The sequence below is a fragment of the Entelurus aequoreus genome, linkage group LG27 (genome assembly GCF_033978785.1).
Source record: "Entelurus aequoreus isolate RoL-2023_Sb linkage group LG27, RoL_Eaeq_v1.1, whole genome shotgun sequence".
Classification (NCBI taxonomy): domain Eukaryota; kingdom Metazoa; phylum Chordata; class Actinopteri; order Syngnathiformes; family Syngnathidae; genus Entelurus; species Entelurus aequoreus.
In genome coordinates this window covers 10,189,921-10,210,747 of record NC_084757.1, presented here as the reverse complement: position 1 = coordinate 10,210,747, position 20,827 = coordinate 10,189,921, and the positions used below count along the sequence as shown (strand labels likewise).

General features: G+C 41.2%; 1 protein-coding gene across 1 annotated transcript; it reads left to right on the top strand.

The window, feature by feature from the left end:
* The first annotated feature begins 5,157 nt into the window (after positions 1–5,157).
* s1pr1 (sphingosine-1-phosphate receptor 1) lies at positions 5,158–20,771 on the top strand. Its single transcript, XM_062039454.1, has 2 exons — positions 5,158–5,270; positions 19,475–20,771. Exon 2 carries the CDS (start codon positions 19,568–19,570, stop codon positions 20,648–20,650), a length of 1,083 nt encoding a protein of 360 aa, XP_061895438.1. The 5' UTR covers positions 5,158–5,270; positions 19,475–19,567; the 3' UTR covers positions 20,651–20,771.
* The last annotated feature ends 56 nt before the right edge of the window (positions 20,772–20,827 follow it).

Sequence of the window (20,827 nt, the reverse complement as noted above, 5' to 3'; positions counted from 1 at the left end):
TCACGACTGGCATAGCAACAACATGGCTCCCCATGACAACAACATGACTCCATCTATCACGACTGACATGACAACAATATGACTCCACCCATCACGACTGACATGACAACAACATGACTCCACCCATCACGACTGACATGGCAACAACATGACTCCACCCATCACGACCGACATGACAACAACATGACTCCACCCATCACGACCGACATGACAACAACATGACTCCACCCATCACGACCGACATGACAACAACATGACTCCACCCATCACGACCGACATGACAACAACATGACTCCACCCATCACGACTGACATGACAACAACATGACTCCACCCATCACGACTGACATGACAACAAAATGACTCCACCCATCACGACTGACATGACAACAACAAGACTCCACCTAAAACAATTAACATGACTCCACCTACCACAACTGACATGACTTTGCATATAACTATTGACATGACAACATGACTCCACCTGTAACGATTGACATGACTCATCACGACTGACATAACAACAACATGACTCCACCCATCACGACTGACATGACAACAACATGACTCCACCCATCAAGACTGACATGACAACAACATGACTCCACCCATCAAGACTGACATGACAACAACATGACTCCACTCATCACGACTGACATAACAACAACATGACTCCACCCATCACGCCTGACATGACAACAACATGACTCCACCCATCAAGACTGACATGACAACAACATGACTCCACCCATCACGACTGACATGGCAACATCATGACTCCACCCATCACGACTGACATGACAACAACATGATTCGTTGTTATCACGACTGGCATTACAACAACATGACTCCACCCATCACGACTGACATGACAACAACATGACTCCACCTAAAACAATTAACATGACTCCACCTACCACAACGGACATGACTTTGCATATAACTATTGAAATGACAACATGACTCCACCTGTAACGATTGACATGACTCATCACGACTGACATGACAACAACATGGCTCCACCTGTAACGATGAACATGTTACCCATTACTAACATGACCCCATCTATCACGACTGACATGACATCAACATGACTCCACCCATCACGACTGACATGACAACATGACTCCACCCATCACGACTGGCATGGCAACAACATGACTCCACCCATCACGACTGACATGACAACAACATGACTCCACCTAAAACAATTAACATGACTCCACCTACCACAACGGACATGACTTTGCATATAACTATTGACATGACAACATGACTCCACCTGTAACGATTGACATGACTCATCACGACTGACATGACAACATGGCTCCACCTGTAACGATTAACATGTTACCCATTACTAACATGACCCCATCTATCACGACTGACATGACATCAACATGACTCCACCCATCACGACTGACATAACAACATGACTCCACCCATCACGACTGGCATAGCAACAACATGGCTCCCCATGACAACAACATGACTCCATCTATCACGACTGACATGACAACAATATGACTCCACCCATCACGACTGACATGACAACAACATGACTCCACCCATCACGACTGACATGGCAACAACATGACTCCACCCATCACGACTGACATGACAACAACATGACTCCACCCATCACGACCGACATGACAACAACATGACTCCACCCATCACGGCCGACATGACAACAACATGACTCCACCCATCACGACCGACATGACAACAACATGACTCCACCCATCACGACTGACATGACAACAACATGACTCCACCCATCACGACTGACATGACAACAAAATGACTCCACCCATCACGACTGACATGACAACAACAAGACTCCACCTAAAACAATTAACATGACTCCACCTACCACAACTGACATGACTTTGCATATAACTATTGACATGACAACATGACTCCACCTGTAACGATTGACATGACTCATCACGACTGACATAACAACAACATGACTCCACCCATCACGACTGACATGACAACAACATGACTCCACCCATCAAGACTGACATGACAACAACATGACTCCACCCATCAAGACTGACATGACAACAACATGACTCCACTCATCACGACTGACATAACAACAACATGACTCCACCCATCACGACTGACATGACAACAACATGACTCCACCCATCAAGACTGACATGACAACAACATGACTCCACCCATCACGACTGACATGGCAACATCATGACTCCACCCATCACGACTGACATGACAACAACATGATTCGTTGTTATCACGACTGGCATTACAACAACATGACTCCACCCATCACGACTGACATGACAACAACATGACTCCACCTAAAACAATTAACATGACTCCACCTACCACAACGGACATGACTTTGCATATAACTATTGAAATGACAACATGACTCCACCTGTAACGATTGACATGACTCATCACGACTGACATGACAACAACATGGCTCCACCTGTAACGATGAACATGTTACCCATTACTAACATGACCCCATCTATCACGACTGACATGACATCAACATGACTCCACCCATCACGACTGACATGACAACATGACTCCACCCATCACGACTGGCATGGCAACAACATGGCTCCCCAAGACAACAACATGACTCCATCTATCACGACTGACATGACAACAATATGACTCCACCCATCACGACTGACATGACAACAACATGACTCCACCCATCACGACTGACATGGCAACAACATGACTCCACCCATCACGACTGACATGACAACACCATGGCTCCCCATGACAACAACATGACTCCATCCATCACGACTGACATGACATGACAACAATAGGACTCCACCCATCACGACTGACATGGCAACAACATGACTCCACCCATCACGACTGACATGGCAACAACATGACTCCATCCATCACGACTGACATGACATGACAACAATAGGACTCCACCCATCACGACTGACATGGCAACAACATGGCTCCCCATGACAACAACATGACTCCACCCATCACGACTGACATGACAACAACATGACTCCACCCATCACGACTGACATGGCAACAACATGACTCCACCCATCAAGACTGACATGACAACACCATGGCTCCCCATGACAACAACATGACTCCATCCACCACGACTGACATGACATGACAACAATATGACTCCACCCATCACGACTGACATGACAACAATATGACTCCACCCATCACGACTGACATGGCAACATCATGACTCCACCCATCACGACTGACATGACAACAACATGACTCCACCCATCACGACTGACATGACAACACCATGGCTCCCCATGACAACAACATGACTCCATCTATCATGACTGACATAATTTAGCTAAATAATAATTTAGCTCTGTTAATTTAGCTCCGTAATTTAGCTCTATAATTTAGCTTCATTGTTTAGCTCCATATTTTAGCTACATAATGTAGCTCCGTAATTTAGCTACATAATTTAGCTCCATAATTTAGCTCTGTTAATTTAGCTCCGTAATTTAGCTCTATAATTTAGCTTCATTATTTAGCTCCATAATTTAGCTCTGTAATTTAGCTCTATAATTTAGCTACATAATGTAGCTCCGTAATTTAGCTACATAATTTAACTCCATAATTTAGCTCCACAATTTAGCTCTATAATTGAACTACATAATTTAGCTTAGTAATTTAGCTCTATAATTTAGCTCCATAATTTAGCTCCGTAAATTAGCTACATAATTTAGCTCTGTTAATTTAGCTCCATAATGTCGCTCCGTAATTTAGCTACATAATTTAGCTCCATAAATTAGCTACATAATTTAGCTCTGTTAATTTAGCTCGGTAATTTAGCTCTATAATTTAGCTTCATTATTTAGCTCCATAATTTAGCTCCGTAATTTAGCACCATAATTTAGCTCCATAATTTAGCTCCGTAATTTAGCTCTATAATTTAGCTACATAATTTAGCTCCACAATTTAGCTACATAATTTAGCTCCGTAATTTAGCCACATAATTTAGCTCCGTAATGTAGCTCTATAATTTAGCTACATAATGTAGCTCCGTAATTTAGCTACATAATTTAGCTCCGTAATGTAGCTCTATAATTTAGCTACATAACGTAGCTCCGTAATTTAGCTACATAATTTAGCTCCACAATTTAACTCTATAATTGAACTACATAATTTAGCTTCGTAATTTAGCTCCATAATTTAGCGCCACAATTTAGCTCCACAATTTAACTACATAATTTAGCTTCGTAATTTAGCTACATAATTTAGCTCTATAATTTAGCTAGATAATGTAGCTCCGTAATTTAGCGACATAATTTAGCTCCACAATTTAGCTCTATAATTTAACTACATAATTTAGCTTCGTATTTTAGCTACATAATTTAGCTCCATAATTTAGCTCTGTAATTTAGCTACATAATTTAGCTCCGTAACTTAGCTACATAATTTAGCTCCGTTAATTTAGCTCCGTAATTTAGCTCCCTAATTTAGCTCCATAATTTAGCTACATAATTTAGCTCCGTTAATTTAGCTCTGTAATTTAGCTCCATAATTTAGCTACATAATTTAGCTCCGTTAATTTAGCTCCGTAATTTAGCTCCATAATTTAGCTCCGTAAATAAAGTAAATAAACTTAAGTAGTGTAAAATATTGCAATCTTTTATTTGATATTAATACAGTTTAAAAGTACCGAAACGACCATAACACCAAGACAAGACCTTAACGAATGTGCTTTTATTTTGATAAACCTTAACCTGGTTCTGTGGTTCCCTCCGCTCGTTGCCACGGTGACGCTCAGCTATGTGGACCCGGAGGAAAGACCCCTTTGTTACCCACAATAGCCCTCAGCCCCCCCACCCTCCTGTCACTGTCAGCAGCAAACAGAGCATGCAGGTCACATGACCAACAGCGGCCTAGCTTAGCACGACTGTTAGCATATAGCTCAGTGGTTAGCGCCCATGTCCTGCCTGACAGTCGGAGGTCAGAGGTCGTGGCCCACAGGACGGTGCAGGTGCACAAACACTTTTTTTTTTTTTTTTTCATGTTTTCGGAAAAATATGAAGTCGTTTTTCATGTCAAATAAAGTGTAGAAAAAGAAGAATGAAGGTTTTCAACTGATGAAACATCTTCATCTTCCTCTTCTCCTCCTCCTCCTCGCCAGAGCGTGTGCGCGCCGCGCGCCTGCTGTGCCGCGTGCGCGCATGCGCGTGCGCGTGCTGGTGAAGCGGTGGAAGGCTGCGTGTTGTTTCTCTGCGGACTCCAGTCCAGTCCAAGGTAAAACAAAAACTACTTTTTTTTTTACACCTAAATCTTTTCCAAAGCAACATTTCACGTGGAACTCGTGCACTTTTGCGTCGTTTTTGCTCGACCAACGGCTCTTTTGCGACATTTTATATCGCTACAAAACTCGTCTTAAATGAACAATCAATTTAAAATGACTCGACTTTTGTCCTCTTTTAAATATTAACTTCTTATTTCGCCATAAAACAATGTTTTTGTCAGCTTTGAATGATAAACTATTAGTTTGTTAAGTTGATGTCACACAATCCTCGACATTAATTAGAGTTCAAGTTCAGGGGCCTCTGAAAAAAAAAAAGTTGCGTGACTTTCGCCGTAAACTTTGCTATTTAGGAAAATAAATGGGAGAAAAATGCGTATTCCTATTTTGCGGTGTTGCCGCAAAATAGGGTTTATATTGACATCAAAAATACATATGCACTGTAAATTACACAACAAAACTTATAGTTCACGATGTATCAGCATTCATTTAACTCTACAATGTTTTTTTTAGAGTCAAATATCACATAATATTCATGTAGTATATATATATAAAGTATGAGGGGTGATTGCAATATCAATTATTTTTAATAATTTCTAATTGAATAATAAAACTGTATTACATGTTTTATTAGTTATATATGGTGGGGGATTGCATTTTCCCCCTAATTTTTAATTAAATAATAAAAATGTGATAAAGGTTTTAGTATGGTGGGTGGTTGAAATATTGTTTATTTTCATCACTTTTAACTGAATAAAAACCTATATTAATTGTATTAGTTAAAGTATGAGGGGTGATTGCAATATTGTTTATTTTCATAATTTGTAATTGAATAATAAAACTCTATTAAATGTTTTATTAGTTATATATGGTGGGTGATTGCATTTTTTCTCCATAATTTTTCATTCAATTGTAAAAATGTGTTAAAGGTTTTATTAGTTATAGTATGGTGGGTGGTTGAAATATTGTTTATTTTCATCATTTTTAACTGAATAAAAACATATATTAATTGTATTAGTTAAAGTATGGTGATTGTAATATTGTTTATTTTCATAATTTCTAATTGAATAATAAACTGTATTAAATGTTTTATTAGTTATATATGGTGGGGGATTGCATTGTTTCCCATAATTTTTAATTAAATAGTAAAATCGTGTTAAAGGTTTTATTAGGTATAGTATGGTGGGGGGTTTAAATATTGTTTATTTTTATAATTTTTAACTGAATAAAAACATATATTTATTGTATTAGTTAAACTATGAGGGGTGATTGTAATATCAATTATTTTCATAATTTCTAATTTAATAATAAAACTGTATTAAATGTTTTATTAGTTATATATGGTGGGGGGTTGCATTTTTTCCCCATAATTTTTTATGAAATAGTAAGAATGTGTTAAAGATTTTATTAGTTAAAGTATGGTGGGTGGTTGAAATATTTTTTATATTCATGATTTTTAACTGAATAAAAACATATATTAATTGTATTAGTTAAAGTATGGGGGGTGATTGTAATATCATTTATTTTCATAATTTCTAATTGAATAATATAACTGTATTAAATGTTTTATTAGTTATATATGGTGGGGGATTGCATTTTTTTCCCATAATTTTTAATTTAATAATAAAAACGTATTAAAAGTTGTATTAGGTATATTATGGTGGGTGGTTGAAATATTGTTTATTTTCATCATTTTTAATTGAATAAAAACATATATTAATTGTATTAGTTAAAGTATGAGGGGTGATTGCAATATCATTTATTTTCGTAATTTCTAATTGAATAATGAAACTGTATTAAATGTTTTATTAGTTATATATGGTGGGTGATTGCATTTCCCCCCCATAATTTTTAATTAAATAGTAAAAATGGGTTGAAATATTGTGGCTTGTGCAGCCCTTTGAGACACTTGTGATTAAGGGCTATATAAATAAACTTTGATTAATTTGATGGATGGTTTTTCATAACTTTTAACTGAATAATAAACATATATTAATTGTTTTAGTGAAATTATGGTGGGTGATTGAAATATTCTTTATTTTCATAATTGTTATTGAACAGTAAAAATGTGTGTGGCTTTGTGTATGGCTGTATAATAAGAATATTATTTTAGTACTTAAGACCAACAAATTGCGGGACAATATTTCTTTAGATAAAATCAAATGAAATGAATTTTGTCAATAAATTTAGACTTTAAAAGTTCATAATTGCAAATGTTTGGATCTCCCGCAGCATATATAAAATATATTTATTATTATTACCACTCAAATAACTCTATAACATAAAGGACTTGACAAAAAACATATTTATTGTGCCAATAATATCTTGAAATCATCTCAATATTGCTTATGATGACGACTTACTGTATGTCCTGCAACACTTTGCACTACTTGACAACATGAACACACACATAATAACATTTTGGACTTACAGGAGGCTAAAACGTCAACATTCACCTCAGTGATGCAGTTCTCAGTCGCTGTAATCTAATTGTTATTGTCTTGTATTAATAATAATGTCTTTACTCAACCCTGCTAAATGGATCTTGTCACAGTGGGTGTGATCTGTCAGCTCATTAGCATATTCATGAGCTCATTAGCATGGCCATTTATGAACCATTGTGGGAGGAACTCTTCTGCGCACAATTCACTGCAGGTGTTATTTATAATGAGAAGAGTGCGTAGAAGAGTGTGTAGAAGAGTGTGTAGAAGAGTGCGTAGAAGAGTGTGCAGAAGATTGTGTAATAGAGTGCGTAGAAGATTGTGCAGAAGATTGTGTAATAGAGTGCGTATAAGATTGTGTAGAAGATTGTGTAGAAGAGTACGTAGAAGAGTGCACAGAAGATTGTGTAAAAGAGTACGTAGAAGAGTGCATAAAATTGTGCTTAGAAAACAGTGTAGAAGAGTGCATAAAAGTGTGAGTAGAAGAGTGTGTAGAAGAGTGCTAAAAAGTGTGTGTAGAAGAGTGCATAAAAGTGTGCGTAGAAGAGTGCAAAAAAGTGTGCGTAGAAGAGTGCATAAAAGTGTGCGTGGAAGAGTGCATTCAAGTGTGCGTAGAAGAGTGCATAAAAGTGTGCGTGGAAGAGTGCATAAAAGTGTGTGTAGAAGAGTGCGTAGAAGAGTGCATAAAAGTGTGCGTGGAAGAGTACATAAAAGTGTGCATAGAAGAGTGCATAAAAGTGTGCATTAAAGTGTGCGTGGAAGAGTGCATAAAAGTGTGTGTGGAAGAGTACATAAAAGTATGCGTAGAAGAGTGCATAAAAGTGTGCATAGAAGAGTGCATAAAAGTGTGCGTGGAAGAGTACATAAAAGTGTGCGTAGAAGAGTGCATAAAAGTGTGCGTGGAAGAGTACATAAAAGTGTGCGTAGAAGAGTGCATAAAAGTGTGCATAGAAAAGTGCATAAAAATGTGCGTGGAAGAGTGCATAAAAGTGTGCATAGAAGAGTGCATAAAAGTGTGCGTGGAAAAGTTCATAAGTGTGCGTAGAAGAGTGCATAAAAGTGTGCATAGAAGAGTGCAAAAAGTGTGCATAAAAGTGTGCGTAGAGTGCATAAAAGTGTGCGTGGAAGAGTACATAAAAGTGTGCGTAGAAGAGTGCATAAAAGTGTGCATAGAAGAGTGCATAAAAGTGTGCATAAAAGTGTGCGTGGAAGAGTGCATAAAAGTGTGCGTGGAAGAGTACATAAAAGTGTGCATAGAAGAGTGCATATAAGTGTGCATAAAAGTGTGCGTGGAAGAGTGCATGAAAGTGTTTTGGATGTTAGTTTCACTTCTAAGTGTGTCGGATGTTAGTTTCACTTCTAAGTGTGTCGGATGTCAGTTTCACATCTAAGTGTGTCGGATGTTAGTTTCACTTCTAAGTGTGTCGGATGTTAGTTTCACATCTAAGTGTGTCGGATGTTAGTTTCACTTCTAAGTGTGTCGGATGTCAGTTTCACTTCTAAGTGTGTCGGATGTTGGTTTCACTTTTAAGTGTGTCGGATGTTAGTTTCATTTCTAAGTGTGTCGGATGTTGGTTTCACTTCTAAGTGTGTCGGATGTTAGTTTCACTTCTAAGTGTGTCGGATGTTGGTTTCACTTCTAAGTGTGTCGGATGTTAGTTTCACTTCTAAGTGTGTCGGATGTTAGTTTCACATCGAAGTTTGTCGGATGTTGGTTTCACTTCTAAGTGTGTCGGATGTTAGTTTCACTTCTAAGTGTGTCGGATGTTAGTTTCACTTCTAAGTGTGTCGGATGTTAGTTTCACATCTAAGTGTGTCGGATGATAGTTTCACTTCTAAGTGTGTCGGATGTTAGTTTCACTTCTAAGTGTGTCGGATGTCAGTTTCACTTCTAAGTGTGTCGGATGTTAGTTTCACTTCTAAGTGTGTCGGATGTTAGTTTCACTTCTAAGTGTGTCGGATGTTAGTTTCACTTTTAAGTGTGTCGGATGTTAGTTTCACTTCTAAGTGTGTTGGATGTTGGTTTCACTTCTAAGTGTGTCGGATGTTAGTTTCACTTCTAAGTGTGTCGGATGTTAGTTTCACTTCTAAGTGTGTCAGATGTTAGTTTCACTTTTAAGTGTGTCGGATGTCAGTTTCACTTCCAAGTGTGTCGGATGTCAGTTTCACTTCTAAGTGTGTCGGATGTCAGTTTCACTTCTAAGTGTGTCGGATGTTAGTTTCACTTCTAAGTGTGTCGGATGTCAGTTTCACTTCCAAGTGTGTCGGATGTCAGTTTCACTTCTAAGTGTGTCGGATGTTAGTTTCACTTCTAAGTGTGTCGGATGTCAGTTTCACTTCCAAGTTTGTCGGATGTCAGTTTCACTTCCAAGTGTGTCGGATGTCAGTTTCACTTCCAAGTGTGTCGGATGTTAGTTTCACTTCCAAGTGTGTCGGATGTCAGTTTCACTTCTAAGTGTGTCGGATGTCAGTTTCACTTCTAAGTGTGTCGGATGTTAGTTTCACTTCTAAGTGTGTCGGATGTTAGTTTCACTTCTAAGTGTGTCGGATGTTAGTTTCACTTCTAAGTGTGTCTGATGTTAGTTTCACTTCTAAGTGTGTCGGATGTTAGTTTCACTTCTAAGTGTGTCGGATGTTAGTTTCACTTCTAAGTGTGTCGGATGTCAGTTTCACTTCTAAGTGTGTCGGATGTCAGTTTCATTTCTAAGTGTGTCGGATGTCAGTTTCACTTCTAAGTGTGTCGGATGTCAGTTTCACTTCTAAGTCTGTCGGATGTTAGTTTCACTTCTAAGTGTGTCGGATGTTAGTTTCACTTCTAAGTGTGTCGGATGTCAGTTTCACTTCTAAGTCTGTCGGATGTCAGTTTCACTTCTAAGTGTGTCGGATGTCAGTTTCACTTCTAAGTGTGTCGGATGTCAGTTTCACTTCTAAGTGTGTCGGATGTCAGTTTCACTTCTAAGTGTGTCGGATGTCAGTTTCACTTCTAAGTGTGTCGGATGTCAGTTTCCCTTCTAAGTGTGTCGGATGTTAGTTTCACTTCTAAGTGTGTCGGATGTCAGTTTCACTTCTAAGTGTGTCGGATGTTAGTTTCACTTCTAAGTGTGTCGGATGTTGGTTTCACTTCTAAGTGTGTCGGATGTTAGTTTCACTTCTAAGTGTGTCGGATGTTGGTTTCACATCTAAGTGTGTCGGATGTTGGTTTCACATCTAAGTGTGTCGAATGTTAGTTTCACTTCTAAGTGTGTCGGATGTTAGTTTCACTCCTAAGTGTGTCGGATGTTAGTTTCACTTCTAAGTGTGTCGGATGTTAGTTTCACTCCTAAGTGTGTCGGATGTTAGTTTCACTCCTAAGTGTGTCGGATGTTAGTTTCACTCCTAAGTGTGTCGGATGTTAGTTTCACATCGAAGTTTGTCGGATGTTAGTTTCACTTCTAAGTGTGTCGGATGTTAGTTTCACTTCTAAGTGTGTCGGATGTTAGTTTCACATCTAAGTGTGTCGGATGTTAGTTTCACTTCTAAGTGTGTCGGATGTTAGTTTCACTTCTAAGTGTGTCGGATGTTAGTTTCACTTCTAAGTGTGTCGGATGTTAGTTTCACATCTAAGGGTGTCGGATGTTAGTTTCACTTCTAAGTGTGTCGGATGTTAGTTTCACTTCTAAGTGTGTCGGATGTTAGTTTCACTTCTAAGTGTGTCGGATGTCAGTTTCACTTCTAAGTGTGTCGGATGTTAGTTTCACTTCTAAGTGTGTCGGATGTTAGTTTCACTCCTAAGTGTGTCGGATGTTAGTTTCACTCCTAAGTGTGTCGGATGTTAGTTTCACTCCTAAGTGTGTCGGATGTTGGTTTCACTTCTAAGTGTGTCGGATGTTGGTTTCACTTCTAAGTGTGTCGGATGTTAGTTTCACTTCTAAGTGTGCCGGATGTTAGTTTCACTTCTAAGTGTGCCGGATGTTAGTTTCACTTCTAAGTGTGTCGGATGTTAGTTTCACTTCTAAGTGTGTCGGATGTTAGTTTCACTTCTAAGTGTGTCGGATGTTAGTTTCACTTCTAAGTGTGTCGGATGTTGGTTTCACATCTAAGTGTGTCGGATGTTAGTTTCACTTCTAAGTGTGTCGGATGTTAGTTTCACTCCTAAGTGTGTCGGATGTTAGTTTCACTTCTAAGTGTGTCGGATGTTAGTTTCACTCCTAAGTGTGTCGGATGTCAGTTTCACTTCTAAGTCTGTCGGATGTCAGTTTCACTTCTAAGTGTGTCGGATGTCAGTTTCACTTCTAAGTGTGTCGGATGTCAGTTTCACTTCTAAGTGTGTCGGATGTCAGTTTCACTTCTAAGTGTGTCGGATGTCAGTTTCACTTCTAAGTGTGTCGGATGTCAGTTTCCCTTCTAAGTGTGTCGGATGTTAGTTTCACTTCTAAGTGTGTCGGATGTCAGTTTCACTTCTAAGTGTGTCGGATGTTAGTTTCACTTCTAAGTGTGTCGGATGTTGGTTTCACTTCTAAGTGTGTCGGATGTTAGTTTCACTTCTAAGTGTGTCGGATGTTGGTTTCACATCTAAGTGTGTCGGATGTTGGTTTCACATCTAAGTGTGTCGAATGTTAGTTTCACTTCTAAGTGTGTCGGATGTTAGTTTCACTCCTAAGTGTGTCGGATGTTAGTTTCACTTCTAAGTGTGTCGGATGTTAGTTTCACTCCTAAGTGTGTCGGATGTTAGTTTCACTCCTAAGTGTGTCGGATGTTAGTTTCACTCCTAAGTGTGTCGGATGTTAGTTTCACATCGAAGTTTGTCGGATGTTAGTTTCACTTCTAAGTGTGTCGGATGTTAGTTTCACTTCTAAGTGTGTCGGATGTTAGTTTCACATCTAAGTGTGTCGGATGTTAGTTTCACATCTAAGTGTGTCGGATGTTAGTTTCACTTCTAAGTGTGTCGGATGTTAGTTTCACTTCTAAGTGTGTCGGATGTTAGTTTCACTTCTAAGTGTGTCGGATGTTAGTTTCACATCTAAGGGTGTCGGATGTTAGTTTCACTTCTAAGTGTGTCGGATGTTAGTTTCACTTCTAAGTGTGTCGGATGTTAGTTTCACTTCTAAGTGTGTCGGATGTCAGTTTCACTTCTAAGTGTGTCGGATGTTAGTTTCACTTCTAAGTGTGTCGGATGTTAGTTTCACTCCTAAGTGTGTCGGATGTTAGTTTCACTCCTAAGTGTGTCGGATGTTAGTTTCACTCCTAAGTGTGTCGGATGTTGGTTTCACTTCTAAGTGTGTCGGATGTTGGTTTCACTTCTAAGTGTGTCGGATGTTAGTTTCACTTCTAAGTGTGCCGGATGTTAGTTTCACTTCTAAGTGTGCCGGATGTTAGTTTCACTTCTAAGTGTGTCGGATGTTAGTTTCACTTCTAAGTGTGTCGGATGTTAGTTTCACTTCTAAGTGTGTCGGATGTTAGTTTCACTTCTAAGTGTGTCGGATGTTGGTTTCACATCTAAGTGTGTCGGATGTTAGTTTCACTTCTAAGTGTGTCGGATGTTAGTTTCACTCCTAAGTGTGTCGGATGTTAGTTTCACTTCTAAGTGTGTCGGATGTTAGTTTCACTCCTAAGTGTGTCGGATGTTAGTTTCACTCCTAAGTGTGTCGGATGTTAGTTTCACTCTTAAGTGTGTCGGATGTTAGTTTCACTCCTAAGTTTGTCGGATGTTAGTTTCACTTCTAAGTGTGTCGGATGTTAGTTTCACATCGAAGTTTGTCGGATGTTAGTTTCACTTCTAAGTGTGTCGGATGTTAGTTTCACTTCTAAGTGTGTTGGATGTTAGTTTCACATCGAAGTTTGTCGGATGTTAGTTTCACTTCTAAGTGTGTCGGATGTTAGTTTCACTTCTAAGTGTGTCGGATGTTAGTTTCACTTCTAAGTGTGTCGGATGTCAGTTTCACTTCTAAGTGTGTCGGATGTCAGTTTCACTTCTAAGTGTGTCGGATGTTAGTTTCACTTCTAAGTGTGTCGGATGTTAGTTTCACTCCTAAGTGTGTCGGATGTTAGTTTCACTCCTAAGTGTGTCGGATGTTGGTTTCACTTCTAAGTGTGTCGGATGTTGGTTTCACTTCTAAGTGTGTCGGATGTTGGTTTCACTTCTAAGTGTGTCGGATGTTAGTTTCACTTCTAAGTGTGCCAGATGTTAGTTTCACTTCTAAGTGTGTCGGATGTTAGTTTCACTTCTAAGTGTGTCGGATGTTAGTTTCACTTCTAAGTGTGTCGGATGTTAGTTTCACTTCTAAGTGTGTCGGATGTTGGTTTCACATCTAAGTGTGTCGGATGTTAGTTTCACTTCTAAGTGTGTCGGATGTTAGTTTCACTCCTAAGTGTGTCGGATGTTAGTTTCACTTCTAAGTGTGTCGGATGTTAGTTTCACTCCTAAGTGTGTCGGATGTTAGTTTCACTCCTAAGTGTGTCGGATGTTAGTTTCACTCCTAAGTTTGTCGGATGTTAGTTTCACTTCTAAGTGTGTCGGATGTTAGTTTCACATCGAAGTTTGTCGGATGTTAGTTTCACTTCTAAGTGTGTCGGATGTTAGTTTCACTTCTAAGTGTGTCGGATGTTAGTTTCACATTGAAGTTTGTCGGATGTTAGTTTCACTTCTAAGTGTGTCGGATGTTAGTTTCACTTCTAAGTGTGTCGGATGTTAGTTTCACTTCTAAGTGTGTCGGATGTTAGTTTCACTTCTAAGTGTGTCGGATGTTAGTTTCACTTCTAAGTGTGTCGGATGTTAGTTTCACTTCTAAGTGTGTCGGATGTTAGTTTCACTCCTAAGTGTGTCGGATGTTAGTTTCACTTCTAAGTGTGTCGGATGTTAGTTTCACTTCTAAGTGTGCCGGATGTTAGTTTCACTTCTAAGTGTGTCGGATGTTAGTTTCACTTCTAAGTGTGCCGGATGTTAGTTTCACTTCTAAGTGTGTCGGATGTTAGTTTCACTCCTAAGTGTGTCGGATGTTAGTTTCACTCCTAAGTGTGTCGGATGTTAGTTTCACTTCTAAGTGTGTCGGATGTTGGTAGTTTCACTTCAAAGTGTGTCGGATGTCGGTTTCACTTCTAAGTGTGTCGGATGTCAGTTTCACTTCTAAGTGTGTCGGATGTCGGTTTCACTTCTAAGTGTGTCGGATGTCAGTTTCACTTCTAAGTGTGTCGGATGTTAGTTTCACTTCTAAGTGTGTCGGATGTTAGTTTCACTTCTAAGTGTGTCGAATGTTAGTTTCACTTCTAAGTGTGCCGGATGTTAGTTTCACTTCTAAGTGTGCCGGATGTTAGTTTCACTTCTAAGTGTGTCGGGTGTTAGTTTCACTTCTAAGTGTGTCGGATGTTAGTTTCACTTCTAAGTGTGTCGGATGTTAGTTTCACTTCTAAGTGTGTCGGATGTTAGTTTCACTTCTAAGTGTGTCGGATGTTAGTTTCACTTCTAAGTGTGTCGGATGTTAGTTTCACTTCTAAGTGTGTCGGATGTTAGTTTCACTTCTAAGTGTGTCGGATGTTAGTTTCACTTGTAAGTGTGTCGGATGTCAGTTTCACTTCTAAGTGTGTCGGATGTCAGTTTCATTTCTAAGTGTGTCTGATGTCAGTTTCACTTCTAAGTGTGTCGGATGTCAGTTTCACTTCTAAGTGTGTCGGATGTTAGTTTCACTTCTAAGTGTGTCGGATGTCAGTTTCACCTCTAAGTGTGTCGGATGTCAGTTTCACTTGTAAGTCTGTCGGATGTTAGTTTCACTTCTAAGTGTGTCGGATGTTAGTTTCACTCCTAAGTGTGTCGGATGTCAGTTTCACTTCTAAGTGTGTCGGATGTCAGTTTCACTTCTAAGTGTGTCGGATGTCAGTTTCACTTCTAAGTGTGTCGGATGTTAGTTTCACTTCTAAGTGTGTCGGATGTTAGTTTCACTTCTAAGTGTGTCGGATGTTGGTTTCACTTCTAAGTGTGTCGGATGTTGGTTTCACTTCTAAGTGTGTCGGATGTTGGTTTCACTTCTAAGTGTGTCGGATGTTGGTTTCACTTCTAAGTGTGTCGGATGTTAGTTTCAGTTCTAAGTGTGTCGGATGTTAGTTTCACTTCTAAGTGTGCCGGATGTTAGTTTCACTTCCAAGTGTGTCGGATGTTAGTTTCACTTCTAAGTGTGTCGGATGTTAGTTTCACTTCTATGTGTGTCGGATGTTAGTTTCACTTCTAAGTGTGCCGGATGTTAGTTTCACTTCCAAGTGTGTCGGATGTTAGTTTCACTTCTAAGTGTGTCGGATGTTAGTTTCACTTCTATGTGTGCCGGATGTTAGTTTCACTTCTAAGTGTGTCGGATGTTAGTTTCACTCCTAAGTGTGTCGGATGTTAGTTTCACTTCTAAGTGTGTCGGATGTTAGTTTCACTTCTAAGTGTGCCGGATGTTAGTTTCACTTCTAAGTGTGTCGGATGTTAGTTTCACTTCTAAGTGTGCCGGATGTTAGTTTCACTTCTAAGTGTGTCGGATGTTAGTTTCACTCCTAAGTGTGTCGGATGTTAGTTTCACTCCTAAGTGTGTCGGATGTTAGTTTCACTTCTAAGTGTGTCGGATGTTGGTAGTTTCACTTCAAAGTGTGTCGGATGTTAGTTTCACTTCTAAGTGTGTCGGATGTTGGTAGTTTCACTTCTAAGTGTGTCGGATGTCGGTTTCACTTCTAAGTGTGTCGGATGTCAGTTTCACTTCTAAGTGTGTCGGATGTTAGTTTCACTTCTAAGTGTGTCGGATGTTAGTTTCACTTCTAAGTGTGTCGAATGTTAGTTTCACTTCTAAGTGTGCCGGATGTTAGTTTCACTTCTAAGTGTGCCGGATGTTAGTTTCACTTCTAAGTGTGTCGGGTGTTAGTTTCACTTCTAAGTGTGTCGGATGTTAGTTTCACTTCTAAGTGTGTCGGATGTTAGTTTCACTTCTAAGTGTGTCGGATGTTAGTTTCACTTCTAAGTGTGTCGGATGTTAGTTTCACTTCTAAGTGTGTCGGATGTTAGTTTCACTTCTAAGTGTGTCGGATGTTAGTTTCACTTCTAAGTGTGTCGGATGTTAGTTTCACTTGTAAGTGTGTCGGATGTCAGTTTCACTTCTAAGTGTGTCGGATGTCAGTTTCATTTCTAAGTGTGTCTGATGTCAGTTTCACTTCTAAGTGTGTCGGATGTCAGTTTCACTTCTAAGTGTGTCGGATGTTAGTTTCACTTCTAAGTGTGTCGGATGTCAGTTTCACCTCTAAGTGTGTCGGATGTCAGTTTCACTTGTAAGTCTGTCGGATGTTAGTTTCACTTCTAAGTGTGTCGGATGTTAGTTTCACTCCTAAGTGTGTCGGATGTCAGTTTCACTTCTAAGTGTGTCGGATGTCAGTTTCACTTCTAAGTGTGTCGGATGTCAGTTTCACTTCTAAGTGTGTCGGATGTTAGTTTCACTTCTAAGTGTGTCGGATGTTAGTTTCACTTCTAAGTGTGTCGGATGTTGGTTTCACTTCTAAGTGTGTCGGATGTTGGTTTCACTTCTAAGTGTGTCGGATGTTGGTTTCACTTCTAAGTGTGTCGGATGTTGGTTTCACTTCTAAGTGTGTCGGATGTTAGTTTCAGTTCTAAGTGTGTCGGATGTTAGTTTCACTTCTAAGTGTGCCGGATGTTAGTTTCACTTCCAAGTGTGTCGGATGTTAGTTTCACTTCTAAGTGTGTCGGATGTTAGTTTCACTTCTATGTGTGTCGGATGTTAGTTTCACTTCTAAGTGTGCCGGATGTTAGTTTCACTTCCAAGTGTGTCGGATGTTAGTTTCACTTCTAAGTGTGTCGGATGTTAGTTTCACTTCTATGTGTGCCGGATGTTAGTTTCACTTCTAAGTGTGTCGGATGTTAGTTTCACTTCTAAGTGTGTCGGATGTTAGTTTCACTTCTAAGTGTGTCGGATGTTAGTTTCACTTCTATGTGTGTCGGATGTTAGTTTCACTTCTAAGTGTGCCGGATGTTAGTTTCACTTCCAAGTGTGTCGGATGTTAGTTTCACTTCTAAGTGTGTCGGATGTTAGTTTCACTTCTATGTGTGCCGGATGTTAGTTTCACTTCTAAGTGTGTCGGATGTTAGTTTCACTTCTAAGTGTGTCGAATGTTAGTTTCACTTCTATGTGTGCCGGATGTTAGTTTCACTTCTAAGTGTGTCGGATGTTAGTTTCACTCCTAAGTGTGTCGGATGTTAGTTTCACTTCTAAGTGTGTCGGATGTTAGTTTCACTTCTAAGTGTGCCGGATGTTAGTTTCACTTCTAAGTGTGTCGGATGTTAGTTTCACTTCTAAGTGTGCCGGATGTTAGTTTCACTTCTAAGTGTGTCGGATGTTAGTTTCACTCCTAAGTGTGTCGGATGTTAGTTTCACTCCTAAGTGTGTCGGATGTTAGTTTCACTTCTAAGTGTGTCGGATGTTGGTAGTTTCACTTCAAAGTGTGTCGGATGTTAGTTTCACTTCTAAGTGTGTCGGATGTTGGTAGTTTCACTTCTAAGTGTGTCGGATGTCGGTTTCACTTCTAAGTGTGTCGGATGTCAGTTTCACTTCTAAGTGTGTCGGATGTTAGTTTCACTTCTAAGTGTGTCGGATGTTAGTTTCACTTCTAAGTGTGTCGAATGTTAGTTTCACTTCTAAGTGTGCCGGATGTTAGTTTCACTTCTAAGTGTGCCGGATGTTAGTTTCACTTCTAAGTGTGTCGGGTGTTAGTTTCACTTCTAAGTGTGTCGGATGTTAGTTTCACTTCTAAGTGTGTCGGATGTTAGTTTCACTTCTAAGTGTGTCGGATGTTAGTTTCACTTCTAAGTGTGTCGGATGTTAGTTTCACTTCTAAGTGTGTCGGATGTTAGTTTCACTTCTAAGTGTGTCGGATGTTAGTTTCACTTCTAAGTGTGTCGGATGTTAGTTTCACTTGTAAGTGTGTCGGATGTCAGTTTCACTTCTAAGTGTGTCGGATGTCAGTTTCATTTCTAAGTGTGTCTGATGTCAGTTTCACTTCTAAGTGTGTCGGATGTCAGTTTCACTTCTAAGTGTGTCGGATGTTAGTTTCACTTCTAAGTGTGTCGGATGTCAGTTTCACCTCTAAGTGTGTCGGATGTCAGTTTCACTTGTAAGTCTGTCGGATGTTAGTTTCACTTCTAAGTGTGTCGGATGTTAGTTTCACTCCTAAGTGTGTCGGATGTCAGTTTCACTTCTAAGTGTGTCGGATGTCAGTTTCACTTCTAAGTGTGTCGGATGTCAGTTTCACTTCTAAGTGTGTCGGATGTTAGTTTCACTTCTAAGTGTGTCGGATGTTAGTTTCACTTCTAAGTGTGTCGGATGTTGGTTTCACTTCTAAGTGTGTCGGATGTTGGTTTCACTTCTAAGTGTGTCGGATGTTGGTTTCACTTCTAAGTGTGTCGGATGTTGGTTTCACTTCTAAGTGTGTCGGATGTTAGTTTCAGTTCTAAGTGTGTCGGATGTTAGTTTCACTTCTAAGTGTGCCGGATGTTAGTTTCACTTCCAAGTGTGTCGGATGTTAGTTTCACTTCTAAGTGTGTCGGATGTTAGTTTCACTTCTATGTGTGTCGGATGTTAGTTTCACTTCTAAGTGTGCCGGATGTTAGTTTCACTTCCAAGTGTGTCGGATGTTAGTTTCACTTCTAAGTGTGTCGGATGTTAGTTTCACTTCTATGTGTGCCGGATGTTAGTTTCACTTCTAAGTGTGTCGGATGTTAGTTTCACTTCTAAGTGTGTCGGATGCTTCCACAGATGTCGGCGTGTCCCGCCGCTCCCCCCGCTGGCAGGCGGGCGCCATGACGCACTGAAGGCAGGCTCGCGCCCTCAGAGTTGTCCGCCTGGGCCATGGCTGACCCCGCCCACTCGGACCTCATCGCCAGGCACTACAACTACACGGGAAAGTTCCGCAAGTCGGACGGGGGCTCGGGCCTGAAGGCCGACTCGGTGGTCTTCATCGTGGTTTGCTGCCTGATCGTGCTGGAGAACCTCCTGGTCCTGGCCACCATCTGGAGGACCAAGAAGTTCCACAAGCCCATGTACTACTTCATCGGGAACCTGGCGCTGTCCGACCTGCTGGCGGGCGTGGTCTACACGGCCAACATCCTGCTGTCGGGCGCCAACACCTACAAGCTGACGCCCACGCAGTGGTTCCTGCGCGAGGGCTCCATGTTCGTGGCGCTGGCGGCGTCCGTCTTCAGCCTGCTGGCCATCGCGGTGGAGCGCCACCTGACCATGCTGAAGATGAAGCTGCACAACAGCGGCAGCGCCAGCCGCGTCTTCCCGCTCATCAGCGCCGTGTGGATGGTGGCGGCGCTCCTGGGCGGCCTGCCGCTGATGGGCTGGAACTGCATCGGGCAGCTGAGCCACTGCTCCACCGTGCTGCCGCTCTACCACAAGACCTACATCCTCTTCTGCACCACCGTCTTCAGCGTCATCCTCATGGCCGTCGTGGCGCTCTACGCCCGCATCTACGCGCTGGTGCGCGCCCGCAGCCGCCAGCTGGTCTTCCGCAAGGCGCCCAACGGCGGCAAGAGCTCGGAGAAGTCCATGGCGCTGCTCCGGACCGTCATGGTGGTGCTGAGCTGCTTCATCGCCTGCTGGGCGCCGCTCTTCGTCCTGCTGCTGCTGGACGCCGCCTGCCACACGCTCCACTGCTCCATCCTCTACAAGGCCGAGTGGTTCCTGGCGCTCGCCGTCCTCAACTCCGCCACCAACCCGCTCATCTACACGCTGACCAGCAACGAGATGCGCCGCGCCTTCCTCAAGACGCTGCTCTGCGGCTCCGCCCGCGTCCGCGCCGCCGTCAGCTACGTCGGGGCGGAGTTCAGCCGCAGCAAGTCGGATAACTCCTCCCACCCCAACAAGGAGGAGGTGGAGTACACCCGGAGGGGGGCGAGGGCGGCCGAGGTCGCCTCTTCCTCGTCCTAGAAGTCGCCTTGCCGCCGGTTTGACCTGCAAACGTCCCCGAGGAAAACCTTGGTCAGGTAACCCCGGCAGGTGAGTCCACAGCCCCCCTGCCGCCTTTTTGACGTACCTCTCCGTGTTTACGTGTAGCCAATCGACTATTCTATCGTTTTTCATTCCTGGTCTTCGTGTCAGCCCTGA